Source organism: Nannospalax galili, unplaced genomic scaffold (assembly GCF_000622305.1).
Source record: "Nannospalax galili isolate Female #2095 unplaced genomic scaffold, S.galili_v1.0 scaffold46, whole genome shotgun sequence".
Classification (NCBI taxonomy): Eukaryota; Metazoa; Chordata; class Mammalia; order Rodentia; family Spalacidae; genus Nannospalax; species Nannospalax galili.
In genome coordinates this window covers 3,104,401-3,123,041 of record NW_008355790.1, presented here as the reverse complement: position 1 = coordinate 3,123,041, position 18,641 = coordinate 3,104,401, and the positions used below count along the sequence as shown (strand labels likewise).

At 35.8% G+C, this 18,641-nt stretch overlaps 1 protein-coding gene across 26 annotated transcripts in view; it reads left to right on the top strand.

Annotated features, from left to right (window-relative positions):
- The window catches only part of LOC103750489 (sorbin and SH3 domain-containing protein 2), a 217,381-nt gene that overhangs the window by 107,636 nt on the left and 91,104 nt on the right, over window positions 1-18,641 (top strand). For 15 of the 26 annotated variants that reach the window (XM_029556362.1, XM_029556363.1, XM_029556346.1 and 12 more), the window contains exon 1: window positions 16,738-16,827. The exons of 3 other annotated variants lie outside the window; for them this stretch is intronic. In XM_029556362.1, the coding sequence (XP_029412222.1) occupies window positions 16,767-16,827 (61 nt within the window). In that variant the 5' untranslated portion in view covers window positions 16,738-16,766. Of the gene's footprint in view, window positions 1-10,948; window positions 10,999-16,737; window positions 16,828-18,641 lie in introns of those variants that run through there. 8 more of the 26 variants (XM_029556344.1, XM_029556348.1, XM_029556355.1 and 5 more) reach the window with 2 other exon arrangements.

The following is an 18,641-nucleotide window of genomic DNA, read 5'->3' as shown; positions in this document are numbered from 1 at the left end:
TATAGAAAAAATTTTTTTTAAAGTTTTGATGATTCTGAAAGCTAGGCTCATAAGCAAAATACTACCATAAATACTTATATTACACAGAGACCTTTAAAAGACCATTTACTGCATATGTTAATATTTCATGTACAAATCATTTTATTTGGTCATTAAAATAAGACCCAGAGGAGTCATTCTGGCATTATTTCCTGGGCTTGCTGTTCATCTGTAATTCTGAAGGAATATGAATTTTCTTCATAAATGTTCCATAATCCATACTTCTCATTCTTCTCCCTAATTCAGACTACCTTCTATCAATATTTCCTTGATGAGGAATACGTAGCATTAAAATACCCAAGAATATTAAATCACAATCAGTATTTCCTTGATGAGGATCCATAGCATTAAAATAGCCAAGAATATTAAATCATAACTTGTATTAAGCAACTATTCTAATTCCAAAATTTTTACCAAGGGGAACAAACTGACATATTTGTGGGTCACAGACTTTTGTATTTGCTTCCAAAGTCCAGAACAGCAGTGATCCACATGAAAAATAGCTTCAAATGCCACTGTTTTCCCTGTTCTGTTGTAATTTAGCAGGTGATGACACGACTGATTCTGCCAGTTCGAAAACGTGATGAAAATATTTGTCAGAAATACAATGTGCTTAGATGTTCCAGCCCTGTTTCCTCGGCGCCAATAGACTTTGCTCTTTAAATAGGAGCTGGGCAAAAGAATGTGACATTTGGAATAGTAAGCTGTATTTGTGATTTATCTGTTCCAAAGGACTCCTCTGCTGTCAATTCTAATACAGAACAAAAAAATACCAATAATTCTTGTCACTCCCAATATCTCTACCACTTTTAGAAGGGGGTGGTAATTTATAGACTGAACTTTAGATGAGTTTTTGTTTCTCTTCTTTTGTGTAGAATATAAAATGGATATTATCTTGGTTACAAATTCTAAAATTGAATATCTCAGTGGAAGGATACTTGAGATCATATGGAAAGACATGTTATATATAGATGACTTCTAGGTCTTATTTCTGGAGTTAAGAAATCTGGGCAGCTAAGAGGACAGGCTAAATGTCTTAGACTTCTATTAACACATATCCAATCCAAACTGATACTATCAGAAACATGAATCTTTAACGGATTTTTCTTCTGAATTTTAATAAGTGAACAAGTCCTTAAAAATTGGCTTCCAGTTGGATTCTGTTTGATATCTACAATCATGATACTAAACATAGTGGTTTGCATATAAATGTTCAATGAGGGACTGGAAAAGATCTCTCAGTAGTTAAGAGCACTGACTGCTCTTGCAGAGGATCTGGGTTCAATTCCCAGTACCCACATAGTGGCTAATAACCATCTGTAACTCCAGTTCCAGGGGAGCCAACGCCTTTTACTGACCTATGTAGGCCCTGCAGAACACGGGTGCACTTACACAGATGCAGGCAATATATTCATACACGTAAAACAAATTTTTAAAAAAATTTAAAATAGTAAAATAATGTTCAATGAATACTTATTGACTAAATATGCCTTCCTAGATTTAGTTCATTTCAGACAGTAATAAAAACCTGTGTTCTTGTGTTTTAAAACAAGTCTTTCATTTTATAAATTAAAATACATGTTAAAATAGCAAGAGACTATCAGAGGGGAGGGAGAAGTCTCAAAGAGACCTAGGCAGAAAAGAATAAAGGAATGTATGTGTCATGAAACAAGAAACAAGGCTCTTAGTGGGAGGAAAGGGCCCCAAAGAGAAGGGATACAGGAAAAGGCAGTGAGGGATGTGAGTGAGAACAAAACACTATGATGTATGTGAAAATGTCACAGTGGAATCCACTTCTTTGTGGTCTAATCAAGAAACCAGCTGAAAAATCAGGTGCATACAGATGAAATTTTTTGCCCTGCCCACCTTAACAGGATGCCCACTTTAGAGGCTGAATAACACCACCACCAAAAAGTAATATTGAAAGCACGTGCTTGGAAGCTCCCTGAAATCTGAGCTGTTGAATTCTGCGTTGACGCTGACTAGTCCTAGCGCATGCGTGTCTGTGAAATTGCTACCACTACAAAAAAAAAGAGTTGCTTGCTTTTTGAGCTGTTCATATATATTGCTTCTTCCCAAATTAAATGACATTATGCAACAGCCATTACAAAAGAAGTACAGACAGCCAACATCCTAAAAAAAAATAGAATAAGAAATCTTCTAGGTATCATATAGAAGTGATTGCTTTCCTCAAACATGCTGAGATGGAATCAGGATAAGCATGCGTGATCCCAGCGTGGTTTCTGGGTTTCCATGACTAACTGCTCCAATATAAATGATGAAATGCTTGCATTTTCCCTTTAAAAAGAAGAAATAATACTGCAATCAGTGGTTATAAAGCTTTTCAAGCTTTCAGGCAGACACACTCTCTGTGAAAACGGAATACACAGTACAGTAGTCTCTGGAAGTTGTAGACAGAGTCCACACACCCAAGAATCATAAGTGTCTGTAAAGAACTCATGACCCCATACCTCAGTGGCACTCTTTCCTGGGGATGAATCCAGACTGCCTGGGAAGAATTAATGTCCTCATGCATTTGGGAGGTTAAGAGTCTTTTCTGATTTTCCAAGAGTCTTAAATGTCAAAGATTTTTAAAAGAGTTGATTGTTTCTATAGATAAAAGGGGACATATGACTAATAAAGATCAGACCAAATAAGATTTAATTATTTATAATAATATAGGCCAAAAATCTTATTAGAATGTTCTAACCATTGCTAGATTTAACAATCATGTCAAATAAATATGGGTCTTAGGAAAGAACAAATTTTTGTTCAGGTAACTTTAACTGTTCTCCAGTGTATAATTTAAGGAGAAATTTGTGTGTTGTTTTCCTTGCCTATTTTTGGTAGATTGAGTGACAGCTTTAGCTTTAGTCGTAGGGTCTGAGGAATATATTAGGTATAAAAAAAATGGAGCATGCCAGGAACCTGTGAACTGGTTAGAACTAGAAGTGAGTTTAGTTTGGCATTTTACTGAAAAAACAAAAAGAGCAATAAATGTAAAAAATTGATTTGTTTTCATACACTGAAGTATTAAAGCACTTAGATTTAGCACAGACATGCTTACATTCTTTCTGATGAGATTTTGTAACCAGACTGCTAAGAACCAAGCTTTAAGAAACAGTCACAAGACCGGCATGATGCATACCTATAATTCCAACACTCGGGAAGCAGAGGCAGGATGATCTCTGTGAGACAGAGGCCAACCTGGTCTACGTAGTGAGTTCCAGGCCAGCTGGAGCTGCAGGGAGATAGTGTCTCAAAAAAGGGAAAAAAAAAAAAAAGCACATTTTGGATGTTGTATTTCTTAAATTCAGAGACATCTTTAAGTGAGCATTGAAGTTTCTAGTTGTGATTGTTAGCCATGCAGCCTCCTGTCAGTTCAGAGTATAAAATTATGTTATTTGAGATCATTAACCCAAAGGTCCCTTGGCATGAATTCCCTGACATTAAAAAGGAATCTGAGTGCATGTCGATCATTCTTTCCTAGCCGCTGATATTCTCCTGGTAGTTCACTACCATGTTGTCCTGTGACCTCACAAACTCCCCTCCGACATTCACTAAAAGCCTTCCAAGTCTGCTTAGATTTGCCATCCTGCCGGGCTGGTATATGGACAGATAAAGAGGGTGCTTTTAACATGAAGCAACTGGGCTGTACATGCCCATCAGTGTAGGATCACAATCCTGATTTGTAAAACCACTGTTGATATATCCATCAACTTAGCTACATTTTTAAACAATTGTGTTGCAATACTAAAATCCCTAGACTTATTTCATATAAATTCTGAGATGATCTCTTCCATCAGATCATCAAATTTGTTTCTGCCACATGGCAGGATTTCACCTCTATTCCTACTGGTTTGATGCGGTCACGGTTGTTTATCTTTCTATCAGTCGCTCATCTTCTCTCACGCGTACCTTCTGTGGAAACAAGAAGACTGACATGTCATTGTTCCCCAAAGCAAGAATGTTGAAGACACAGGGCCAGAAAAAGGAACCCCTTAAAATGACTTCATCTACCCGTTACCCTGCCTGTACTTGGCGCATAGGGACATCTTAAAAGAATCTGTCCAAATTCCTTGCTAAATTCTAGGAAACCATTCTCACAAAACAAGAGAGTAATGGTATATAGATGATAATAATATTACATTTCTGATATTAGAGATCAAATAACTTTAACAAGGAAAATTTAAATTTTTTATTGTTTATTTTTAGTATATCCAAAAGAATGGTATTAAACTCTTCAACAAAATAGCAGAAATATATTTTGATAAATTTCATGTATCTTCACACAGGTTCTTTTCCTACAGTTTTGACCCATTGTTTTCCTCCTTAGATTTCCTAAAATGAGTCAAATTACCCTAAACTATATATGAAGAGACTTAACACAGAGTTTCATTCTGGATAAACATAGTAAGAAATACATTATTTGAAGATTAACACTAATCCACCAAATTGGGATAATTTTCTATCATTCCCTCAAAATCAAAATTCCACATAACAACTGGGGTTTCACCATTATGTCTCTGAGACGCTTATAAAAACACATTTATAATACTGGCAATAGACAATAAACTTTGACATTCCCCAGTAATGTAAATGTTTTCTCAGGTGTTCAGGAAGCAGGTGTATTCAATCAAAGGAAAATGTGACTGTGTCTTTAACAGTCAATTAGTAATGCATGGAATTATTTAACTGTAATAATTTCATAAAATAACATTGCCATGGAAGTATATGCTTTTAAAAAGGCGTATTTCTTAAAATTTTGAGGTTTTCAAAACAAACACAACAGCTTTGGATCTGGACAGAAAATTAGAATAATGCTTTCCATTCAGACTTGCACAATAGATGGTCAAGAGGAATTTTTGTCTCAAGTAGCCATTATTCCTCTTGGCCTTGGAAGAATAAGACTGGGGTTCTATGATAACAGCTCCTATTTTATTCCCAAACCAGTTTAGCTTTCTATCAGACTTTCTTCTGACTTTTTGTTATTTCCCTTCCCTCCTATCCTATACAGTCAACTATCTAATTAAGCACTATACTGTGACGTTGGGGGGGCAGGGTCTTGATTTCAAAAATTATGTAAACATGCTGTAAAGGAAGACAACTATTCTTGGCTAAGACTCAAAAGAACAAGGCTGCTTTTTGAGTGTCGGCTTATTGCTCTGTCGTCTTGGCAGAGTCATTACTCTTAGTCTCAAATATCTAACCTCTGAAATGAAGTACTTGATGAAAGGTTTCCTACAGTATTGGCATTTACAAAATGAATCACATATGAAATCACATATCTCCATTCCTACTTAAGCATATAATGTTTGCTTTAATTGATGTCCTGAGTATGAAATGAAGTATGCAAAACTAAACTAGATTAATTTCTTTTTACATCACATTATTTGTTATAACAATATATAAAAATTAGAATGGAAGGTTTAAAGCTTAAATGTAGAGGAAAATCCTACAAAGCACACAATTCAAAAATTAGTTCTTTGAAAAGATCAAAGATGTTCTTTGATCCTCAAGAGAGACATTGCTTGTCTGCACACTGACAGAGCAGCCACCTCTCTGTGAACTGATGATGGTCATATCAGAACACTACCACTGCTTCCTCCGTTGCACAATTCATTAGGTAACATTTTATAGACATTTATTTTCCTTCAGCCATCATCTAGGATTATAAGCCCTCAAAGATAATGGGAAAGACTTTCTAAAGACTAATCATTACAACCTTTTAATGTCACTCTCCCTTAGCTTTGGTAGTTTTGACTAGAGCTGGTCTGAGAGGCCAGCACTTGCTCCAAACGTCTCTTTAAGTCTCCTCTTATTCATGGCAATGTTTAAAGAATCCTAGCTAAATGAAAGACTGGTTTAAGGCAGAAAGAAAAGCTGCCCGGAAAGCAGAATTCCTTCTCTACTCCAGCATGCTGCTGAACTAGGGGGTGGGATGACTGGGAGAGGAGAGGGAGCATCCAAATCAGCCTAATACACCATGGAGCTTGTTTCAATCTGAAGTAACACGACAAGGACCCATGCATTTTTCAGGAAATTCTAGGTTGTTTGTTTACAACATAGTCAAGGGTAAAGGTTTACTTCAAAATGTTTGAATCTTTGGTGATTAGGAATTATACTGGAGGTAGACAATAAACTTTTTGAGCTGGTAAGATGACTTAGTGGTTAAGAGCACTGGCTGCTCTTGTAGAGCACCCAAGTTCAATTCCCAGCACCCACATGACAGCTAGTACTCCTCTGTCACCCCAGTTCCAGGGGATCCAACACCTTCTGACCTCTGCAGGCATTGTACAACACAGGTGCACTTACACACGTGCAGGCATAACACTCATACACATAAAATAAAAATAAATAAAATTTAAAATTTTTAATAAAGAAATTATACTCCACCCATCAGTTGTGGGAAGGTATAGATTTGATCCTGCTGCAGCTATGGAAGATGATGATAATGACATTGATATAAATTATATAGGTGCTTCAAAATAGACCTAACTGTGATTTGAATCCAGTCTCACTTGCCTCCATGGCCCATCTGTATTAGTGCATTTTCTGTGACTAATAACACAGTATAACAGAATTGTAAATTATAAACTTATAAAGAAGAGTGCTTATTTGAGTTATAGTTCAGGGGCTCCATGTCTAGGAGAAACATCTGGTGATGCTCCTCTTGTTGGCAGAGTCTTGAAGTAACATGGAGCTTCATATGACAAGAAACAAGGACCATGTGTGGTATCTCTGACTCTTCTGATCTCTTCCTCTCTTCCTAGGATTAAATCTCAATACATGAAACCCTTGGAAATACAAACCATATTCAAACCACAGCATCATTCTTCCAATACTATTCAGTTCACTATCACAGTATTATGGGAATACCCTAATTAATTGTATACAAAGCTTGTACATAATGTACCTGACTCATCAAATTCTCCTTGGGGATAGACATTATTTTCATAAGGAATCCGCTTGTCCTTTGATTTATGTAACATAAGCCTATGGAATTTTCCTAGTACTCTACTACTATGCTGAGAAAATGACTATCTTTTTAAAAAGTGCAATTCAAGCATTTAGAGGTATCCTTCAATCATCTATAAGGATTCTAATTTAAAAGTAAAAGACACCATGAAAGTAAGATGCTAGGGCAACATCAAGTGTGAAAATTTAAAGCAAAATGAAATCAGTGTTCTTTTAGAGCATATTTCTGACTTTGTGTGTATGTGTGTGTATGTGTGTGTGTGTCTGTTTGTATGTGGTGTGTGTGTGTATATGTGATATATATATATGCATCCAGGTGAGACCAGAGGCTGACAATAGTGTCTTCTTCAATCACTCTCCACCTTAATTTTTGAGACATTCTTTCATTGAACCTGGGTCTTAACAATTGGCTGGGCTGACTGGCCAGTGGGCCTCAGTGATCCACCACCACCAGTGGTGGGGTTATCATGCCCAGCTTTTGCAGGGTGGCAAGGATCCAAACTCAAGTCATCATACTCGTGCCTTAATGCTGACTGTGGATTTGGGTGAATATCAGAACAGAATCATCTACCCGATTATTGACTTCTTCTTCAATGTGTCTTTAGAGAAATCTGTAAGTGTATTGAGTAGATTACCTTGCAATGTCCAAAAAAGAAAATGGAAAGATTCCTTGAAACCATGGTCTTTTTTTTTTTTTTCAGAAAAATTTCCCAGGTATCAGGCAATTTAATACAGCTTAAGTGAACACTATATGTTTATGTAAAAATCAATAGAGGCCCCATGCTTATTTTTGCTTTTTCATTCCTAGAAATGTTGAGCATGTATTTTGGCTTCTGCATCCAATAGGCCATTGGCTTACCAATGCCCTAAGCTCCATTAGCTTACCAGTAGTGAGGGTATGTAGCTTTCTTATACATAGGAAGTCAGCCCTGCCCTTACTATTGACTGGGATGAGTTTTGTACTGCCCACTCACTCAGAGGCAGAGGCATGGTGTCTCATATGGGGGATCAACTTAGAGAAAGTATTCAGAAAGGGGATTAAGGTATATTCTTGTGTTTTCAAAACTCAGGAAATGTAAAGGACAAAATGAACTCATTGTAATTCTCTTGTAAATATCTCAAAGCAGCATGCTGACATATTTGAACAGATAATGCTAAATGTCAATGTGAATTAAGTCATTTGTCTGTAATTGAGTAATGAACTCATTTAGCAATTATCAGTACTTCTTATCTTGCTACAGAAAGGGAAGTACATTGATCACTTAGGGCATTTTAACCTGAAAGGCTGGTACAAATTATCTAATTTCAAAGAATATGTATAATTCAAGTTGGAATCTGATATAGAACCTTAATGTTCCAGATATTTTTTATCTTTGTGTTTAAAATACATCTCTCAGCAGTCTAACATCCCACAATGTTTTCCCACCATGTAGACTATCTATGTGTACTTTTTTTCTAAATAATATATGAGCTGCCAATAAATCACTTCAAAATAGCCATACCAAATTGGGGGATTAAAATTATTCAGTGGAAAATATTTTTGAAGCCATTCCTCACCTTAAATTTCAGTTCAAATTTAGTTGTCATGTTTCATTAACATCTTTAATGCTTAAATTCAGATCTATAAAAATAGCATAACGTCATAGAATTCTCAGGTAACGATGGGGAAAGACTTTGCTTCTGCTTTTCTTCAGAATGAATGCCTTACAGTAATAACAATAATAATACTGATAGTAATAATAATAAGTGGAAGCAGAAGTAAGTCGTTGAGCACGGTCACACAGATACATAGGCACAAATAATCAAGCCTCTTAGAACTCTCACTCAAAAGATAAGTTGCCCAGTCCACCCTCTAATCAAGTACAGAGACCCCTCTGCTCCACACACACAAAAATGAGATGTTGCTAATGGAAAGAAAGTCAGGACAATGAAAAGGTTGTGACATGAAGCCATGCTGTTGCTGAAGCAAGAGCAGCCACACAATCTATTGCCACATGTGTATTGGGAACAAAGGGTACTCAAGTCCCTAAATAAAACAAATCCATTGCCATCTACATCTGAAGATATTGATCAAAGCTTCTTTTCATATAAACTTTGTCAAGAATTCATTTAAGTAAATATGGCCCCACACAACCTGTGAAAATTATCCTGGCACCATGTTGTCCTGAGCTCTTTTGCTCTATGGACTGCCTTCTTTGGGTAAAGGATTTGCATTTTACAACTCACTGTCACAGCCTTGGCACTGTTTCGATTCCAATTTAAGAGACTACTTGAAGTGCTGTCTTCTAGTAGTGTGCAAACGCTCTAGGAATTTGATGCCTCCAAAATAATCTGTGCTTGTTACATAAATACAATCAAAGACACTTTTTCAGAGCAGAGAGATTAGATTCTCTTTAATTTAAATTGCCCAAAGTGTTCCCAGTGGTGGAATAGTTAATGACTTTTATACAAATAATGGAAACGGAATCATGTATTTTTACTCGTCACCCAAGAAGCCTTTGGGTTTCAGATTCTTCTTGCACGTTCAGTCAAGGCTCTTCTTTTCACAACCTGGAAAATGTCTTACCTGACTAGGAAGTTGGTCATTTCACATTTTGACAATTAAAACAATGTGACGTTTTAAAACCCTCACAAATGACACTTACAAGTAACAGGATACATCATCACTTTAACAGATGAAAGCCTCAAGCATTTGGGGCGCTGTCCTTTGCTCTACTTAATCATCTTTTGCTTTTTGAGTGTCAAATGCTTTGCAAATATCTGCATTTGAATTTAACAATAAATGTTGATGCTAATTCTCTACTTGGTATAAAAACATTGTTTTAGATATTAGCAGCATGTGTGTTCTGAGAGTCAACCTTCTTTCTGGGTGTTGTGTTTTCTTCATCAATCAGTATTATTCCAGCTTGAGTACTATCTTCCTCATTCTGTTTGTAAACCTAAATCAATCTTAAGCGTAACATGCTGCCTCATTCCAAAAGGTAAAGTAGAATTTTGGAACTGTCCTTACAGTCCTTATTTTCTGGGGACTGTTTACCCTTCTTGTTTTAGAAGTTGCTTCGGCTTTGGTCACAGACATCCCCTGAGGCAACTTTTCCATTTATTTAGTCCATTTAAGGTTAACATATTGAGAGTTTTTGCTACTGAGAGATTAAAATAAATACATTGGAAGGAACTTTCTCAAAGCTCCTGGGCTGACCACTGCCTTCTCCCTTGGGTTCATTGGAATCAGTAAGGCTGCCAAGTTGAGCATTTAGAAATATGCCATAGTCTAGAAAAGTTTAAAGCAACCAGCACAGTACTTTTCTATTTGTATACACTGAAAAATAAAGGGTAAAAAATTTATTATAATAAAGTTTCTCTCTGAAACTCTTTGGCCTGTGAAAATTGACCCACAGTCATAAGGTAATGATTTCAAGATACCAGCATACTTTTTATAATTCTAGAAAACCAAACTAACATAGCAACTAATGATTCTTCTGGGGTTAGAAAACACAAATCGATTTCATGGATATTTGCAAAAAATATATTTCTTCTTTTGTGTGCTGAGGTTGAATCCCAAGGCCTCACATCTGCCAGGTGTATAAAGTTAATTTTAAAAATAGAAACTTGGGTTATGTTTATAACTCAGTAGTAGAACACTTGTTTAGCTTGTATGAGTCTGGGTTCAATCTACAACAAGGAAAGAAAGAGAGAGAAAGAGAGAGAGAGACAGACAGACAAAGGTGTCCATTAGTGGTCACCATTAAAAGAAAATATGCATTTGTGATCATAAAATCAATAACAAGTGAATCTTAAGTAGAATGGAATTATAAATTCTGCCCTCCTTCTTGAGCCTCAATTTAAACAAGATTATTGACACCAAAACCCCTTTCACAGTATTTTGTTCCATGTCCTAGTGAACAAAATTTGCGTTATTTTTTTCCCACAGGGAAACTGAAGACTGTAATAACAAGTCCTTCAAGGTGAAAATGAATACAGGTACGCTGCCTCTGTTAGTTTTAAGCTGTTTAGCTTTCCTGTCTAAAATTATCTTGGCCCCCATTAACTCTGAGTTTCTTAGTAGACACATAGCTTCATTGCTTTATTTCTTTATCTTTGTGTTCTAATCTCACAGTCATCAAAAGTATAATTTTCTGTTCTGTTATCTACTCTTATCTCTGATTATGTACTTTTATGCTTTGTATGTGTATGCATTTTTATGTGCGTGTTCATGTGTGGATGTACATATGTGTGTGTGTGTGTGTGTGTGTGTGTGTGTGTGTATGTGCAGACCAGAGTTCAACCTTGGATGTCCTTCCTCAGGAGTCATCTACCTTGTATTTTCAGGTAGGGTCTGTCAGTTGGCCTGAACTGGCCAGTTAGGTTAAGCTGGATAGCCAGTGAGCCCCTGATATCTGCGTGTCTCTGTCTTTCCAGTGCTGGGATTACAAATACGTACCATCATACTCAGCTTTTTAAAAGCAGATTCTGGGGAAAAAAACTGAGGCCCTCATGAGTATGGCAAAGACTTTACCCATAGCCTTCCCTGATTACATTTTTTGATGAACTTTTATAGCTACTTGAAGTAGTGTTAATACATTGGAAATGTCTTGCTTCAAACATATGAAGTTCAAAATTAGGTTTCTCTGGTGAACAATATTTAAACTTTTCCATTCTACAAACTCTTTATGTTGATAAAGTCAGAAAATAGAACTCCAAAGCCTCATTCAAAATCAGTTCAATTAAGTCATTGTTACAATACACGTAAGATCATAAGCATGTCATTTTTTATTTTTTAAAAAAGCATGTTATTTTTAGATTTGCAAATGTTATCTCTAAAATGCCTTAGCATCAGTGCTTCTGAACTCCATATTGTATACATTTTAGTTGCTGAAGAGTTCGTAAATACATGCTAAATTCATGTAAAACATAATTTGTTCCACAGTACACCAATTTGGCTTGTAATTTCACCGTTACTTTCTTTGTCTCAAAAGCCTTATATTTTTTAAATACACTTAAATATGGTAATTAAAGAAAACATCTTTCTCCTTGAAATTCTGCCATTGTGTCACAAATAATCACTGGAAAGTTCTTTTAGCCAGCAGCCCCATAGCAGAGAAAAAGGATGCCCAAAACATGCTTTCAAAGTGTCTAGAAGAAGGATTAACAACAGGCTGGTGAAAGCCAGTCTCTAATCCCTAGATCAAGTGTAGAGACATGTGCCAAGTCCATCATTCTGTGGCAGTATCAGCTGAAACTTGCTCAGACTGACCTCAGGGAACAGTGTGGTCGGCAGCTCCTCAGGATGCAGCTCACACATATACCTGTGTAGTGATAGGCTAGACAAAGGTGTTGGAGATATGGAAAATATACGAGGAAGACTGAGGGATCAGGAGAATTGATGACCTAGACAGTGAGCCATGAAAGGCATTTGGACACCTGGAGATGGATTTGCTTTCTTCACTCTCCTTTACCTAGGGCATTTTTATTTCATTTTGCATATACACTGCAGGATGGACTAGGATCAGTCATGTTACATAAACACAAAGTTGCTCCAACATACTGTCAATGTGATGAAGTGAGGTTTACTCACTGTCCTGAGGTGTCTCCATGAAGATTTAAGTTAAGCAGTTTCCCAATACCCCTCACGCTGTTGAGAGGGATTTTCCTATTTATTATAGCCCTGTTATGATAGATGCACATACATAATTATACTAAACACAGTATGCTCATGTACAATATATTAAACAATTGAGCTTCCCATTCATATAATCCAATCCTATAATAACACAGGCACAGAGAAGTTTGAAAACTGTTAACTCTTTGGTATCTGAACCAAGTTAACTGCTGAACACCAGGAATATAAATAAACCTCTAAAACATCCCCTCATTTATGAAGAGTGATTTCAGTTTTGGATGCAAATGTGTACAAAGTTACATTGCCTATGTGGATAAATTTACCTATGAACATATGAAGGTTTGGTTATAAGTGAACAAAACCCTTTGTTTAAAATTCCAAAGTAATGATATAATATTGCTATATAACATACCATTTTCTAAAATACAGGTAGATAATAGATATTGCTTTAGGAAATAATTATTGTCACTGTATTTACAAAATTAAGTGATAACTAGTTCCTAAGTAACTAATAAATAAAATTGACAAACATTATCTACATATCTATCAGGCATGGAAGAAGCCAGAGTGGTCTGCATCCTGATTCCCTATTGGCAATTTGGGTAACCTCTTCAGGGGATGGTGTGATAAAAATAGGAGGTAGGAATTGGCTTGGGCAGTTAGGGTAAAAAACCCCAAAGAAAAGTAACCAGTTCCTTGGCTAAAAATCAAAATGTCCTTGGGTCTCTTAGCAGCATATTCTGTTCCAAAGGGCCTCTTAGCAACATACTCTGTTCCAAAGGCCAAAAATGTCAAAAGTATTTGGGAGCACTTATCTAATCCCTAAAAGATTTTAGGGTTACCTCCTCAGAGGGGGAAAATGTTAGAGTAGCAAAAAGCTCCATAATAAAGAAAGAGTACATGGAGTTGTTCAGGAAATAGTGATGGGGAGATATGGGAAGAGTTGGAGGGGAGGGAGTGGGTGTGGATTTGATCAAAACACCTTATATGCATGTATGAAATTCTCAATTTTTTTTAAAAGTTGAAAAAAAAGAATCTATATATCAGGGCTGAGAATATGGCTCAGTTGGTAAAGTACTTGATACTCAAGCATGAAGACCTGAGTTCAGATTCCAACAGCCCACATAAAATGTTGGGTGTGGCAGCATGTACCTATAATAGCAGTTCTGGGAGGCAGAGATAGGAGAATCCTGGGGGCTCACTGGCCAGCCAGTCTAACAATCATAATTGTTAGAGAGAGATAATTGTGAGATCCAGGTATAGTGAAAGACCCTGTCTTTAAAATATAAGATAGAAAGAGGAGGTTGCTTGTCATTGACCTCTGACCTCCAGGAGCATATGCACAGGTACACACACACACACGAAACACATATATGCAAAAAAGTTTACTTGCCAGTCACTAAGGTTGAAAAACTCTTTTAAATATAATCTTTGCTCTTAATCAAATACATAATAAAAGATCCAAGAATGAATTTCATGTTTTCAACTTAGAATATCTAGAGAAAATGTACAAAACATGCCTTATATCCATTCATAGCAACTGTGACCCATTATTTTGTAATGTATCACAATTATCTATTAAAAAAAGAGAATGATAATTCAATAATTCATAGACTGATTTACCCATGTGAGTGCTTTCTCACAGTGGGAACAGCTTCTAGGAGTCTTAAAGCTCAATGGAAGAGCACCCAACTAGCTGCAGGTCATGAACAGTATGAAGGTGAGACCAGCATTAGGCTTTTTTAGGATGAGCTAAATATCAAAGTCAGCATCTTTATCTTGACTCCTTAAAAATATCTTCAAAAAATATTAGAAAGCATCAATCTCTTAGTAAAATAGAGTATTAATTTCTAGTTGTTTCTCTGTTCTACCAATTTCAAAAAAAAAAAACCTCAACTTTTAAAAATAAGCTCTTAACTGCTAATAAAGATTCTTCATATACTTGATCTAGGGTTTAGAGCTATCTACATACATACATCAATTAGTCTAAAGATTCCCAAACCTTCTTGTCTCATAGTGAAAATATCTAAACAACTTTTTTTCATGCTGCTTCTCAGCCAAACAAGTATTTAATGATTATTTTTATTAAGCAGTTTAGTACAAATAGTATACTGTACTTAACAAGTATTTGTGTGTTTTAACAGTTTAGAAGATGTTTAGTCAAATAATACATGTGAATTGAAAGAAAAATAGTAATTTTGTTTCCATTTAACCACAATTGCTTACTAATGGTATGTGTATGCATGTGGATGCCTGTTGTGCAGAGAGACTTCCCAGACCATGGAATGAAGTTATACACAGCTACTCAAGTTCCCTGATTTTCAACATAGTAACAACCCCAAATCCAGTTTTTCAGAGATGTAATGTCATCAAAAGAAATACGGCACAATCTGTTGTGTTGAAATTGTGAACCACTTCAATCAAATACTTCATTAAGTATCCAGCTGTTTCCTCAAATTTTTAAAATATTCTCCAATATCTCTATGGATTCATGGAGATGGCTCAGGGCATCTCAGTCCACAGCTTAAACCTCATGTGCTTAAACAATGACTGCAGATCTCCTCATCCTGAGGTTTTTCTCATCTCTGCTCATTTTCAGATCCTGAGAATTAAAAGAAACAGAAAATAAAGTCCTTCTCAAAGTGACATCAGCTTTCACTAGCTCTTTTAGACCAGACAGTAGTGACTAGATCCCTACATCAACAACATTATGTACATTTTACCAAACATACTGCCTCTCATAATTATTTTCAGTTTGCCAAAATCCTATTGGTATTGAACGTGTCTTCGGTTGTAATTTTCTACCATTTGTGTCCTCTTTTTTTGCTTTTTAGCATCTTTCCATTTAATGTTTCAAGTCAGATTTCCAGTTTAATGGTTTTCTGTGTGAAAAATTATAATTTTAAACATATATTTTAAGTCATATTTTATATAAGAAAAATTTCATCAATTTTATGGTTGATTAACTTCACTGTTTGTAACTTTTACCAGTAATTAACTCAACTCATAATTCCAAGCATCTTTACTAATCTCAATTTCCTCACGTTTAATTAATAAACTGGGTATTTTTCCTTATGAAATAAAGAAGAACATATGACAAGATACAATGATTATACTATCAAACTGGTAGTTACCTGATTGATTTTTTTCAAATATTCATTGCAAAAAGAGGTTGTTTTGATTTGATGAGCAAAATGAGGGAAATGGGGAAAAGTATTTATTGCACATGCTACGTTACCAAGGAATGTGGGAACGGAATTGGAATCTATTCATAAATAGAACAGTAACCTTTCAGGCCTAGAGACTCGGCTTCCAAATTTAGAAGTCTCAGTTTCTCATAGCACATAAAATGGCTGATGCATTTGCATGTATTTCACTTCACGTTTTGATTTTCTTAAAGGTAAATGATATGCATATTGCTCAACATTACAAAGTCAATGCATTAGATTTTAATACATGCTCATTTCAATGCTATGCTTATCAGTACTGCCACTGATTTCAATTAAGGTAATTTGCATAACTGTAGGAAGACAAGGAAATTTCATAATGCTACATATTCTTTATGAAGCCTCTCTAATGTATCTTGCCTATGTCAGCGGATAACTTTTACCTCAAGAATTAGTTGATCGAGATAATTCATTTGTGGTTATAAGTACAAAGTAGTAAATCTAAATGAATTCACAAATGTATATTAAAACATGGCTCTTAAAGCTAAACTGTAGATAATCCATAGCTACAAAAGCTAGCTGTGCCATTTCTAGACTTAGGATACATTGACTGTAAAAAAACACAGTTGAGCTCTTTGTCTTGGATTTCATTAAGGAAGAAAACATTGAATGTTTAATAATTTTTGTTCTTTTTTTAAAGCGTTGCCCATCTACTTCTGAGTCAGACCCTTGGTTTTGTTGCTGTTCTTGTTTCGCTTTGTCTGTTTTACTTTGGGGAAGGGCGTGAGATTTGCAGATCTATTTCATGATTACTAATGCTGACTGTTCATCTTTCCATGAATGTCTGACACACTGCACTTAAAATGCATGATACTGCATGTGCTTTCTCTGTTGCCTTGGCCTCTTGCTATATCATATTTTTGCTTCCAGATAGCGGTGGGTGTGCTCGCAAGCGTGCCGCCATGTCTGTTACGTTAACATCTGTGAAGAGAGTTCAAAGTTCTCCAAACCTATTGGCTGCAGGTATAATATGACTAACTCAGAGTGTCACACTTGAATGGCTTTACCTCACCTTTGTCTTTCCAGAATCCTCTCATTTGAATGAGTAAAGAGACTGTAAACACCTTTCAAATCCTACTCCCCCCATATCTTAATTTTTCTAATCTCAAGAATAAGGTCTATCCTTTCTGGTTTTGTTATAAAAATAAAAAGCCAAAGGAAACTTGATACCCTCTTAAAAATGAACATTTAAAAATATAATCAAAAAGTATCAGTCACTCGCCAAAAATATGTTAACTGAAAGTGTTAATAACTATTTGTGTGTTTGTTATCTCATGAACTAAAGTAATATGATGCTTTAGTAAGATGACGTGTTTCTTTGGGAATGCAGGGATTAGGAAAAAAGACTTGATCAAAGTGGATCTTTATTAATGTGCTTCTTCACCAAAGATTGCAAATAGAATAACAGAACATTAGTTTTGGGAAAAAAAAATCTTAGCCTTCAAGCAGTCAAAACAGTGATGACCTATCTAATACATATTTATAAACATATCAAAATCGTGACCAATTTAGATTAACTTGTACCCACACATAAAAATATAGCCTAGAAAACAACTGAGAATGTGACATTTCAGCACTCACTATGGTGACTCTCTTCTTAATTAATGTCTGCAATGGCTTACCTATGCCTGTGAGCACTGACTGTGTCTAGAATATCTACAGCTATAGAAGAAGATCAAATCAAGCCCAGCAAATCCCTGTCCCTAGACCCTGGAAAGGAATAGCCTCTGGGACTGGTTGGTTACTTGGTTGGCTTCATTGTCATTTCAGTTGCAGTTTAGTTTCCTTGGTTTGCATTTATAAGATTAATTAGTTGTATAGCAGAAGTGGGGAAGTGATAAAGAGTCTTTAAAGACTCTCACTATGTTTCAGGCTTCTGAAATGTTTAGTGGTTGAGTGATACTGAGGGTGTACTACCCAGCTTTATTAAAGAAAAGGATGAACTTCCACAGAGTTAGAGCGATGGCTCAGCAGTTAAGAGTACTGGCTGCTTTGCCGAGGGCTTGGGTTAGATTCCCAGCATCCACGTGGTGGCTAATAACCATCTATAACTCCAGTTCTAGGGAATCCAATGCCTTCTCTGACCTCTGTGTGCATTGCACAACAGGGGTACACTTACATATATGCAGGAAATACACTCATACACACACAAAAATAATTTTTTTAAAAAAAAAGAAAAAGAAACTTTCACATGGAAAGTTCCATTTCCACCTACTACCCCCAATCCACCAATTGATTTCAATGTCCAGTTAGAAGATCTCATGTTATACTTTTGTAACATGGAAGTTACTATATAATATGTATTGCAGCATATTTAATATGATTTCATTTGTATTTAAAAACCACTCTGGATATATCTCTACATATTTGTTCATGTGTGTATAAATATGAGAATGTATTATAAAAACTACAGACTTATTTACACTGGATGCATTGGAGAAATGAGAGGAAAAAACATAAGAAAGTAAGGGGCAGATGCATCATGTACTTGGAATGCCTGTGCCATGAAATTCATTGACATTTCAGCCAGGCAAAATCTCAGATGTGATCGTTGACACACATGCAGAGAATAACTCGCCGTGTCAACAGTGCCAATTTGTTATCTCTTATTAAAGTGACCGCCAAAGGATAGCATTGGATTGAACCAAAAACTTAATTTGGGAGAGTCAAAATCGCAGTATGAGCAATTTCACACCAATCAACTTAATAGGAAAGATTTAATGTTTCACAATTAAACTAGAAAAAAAAAAAAACAAGCCCAATGGCAGGTTTACAGT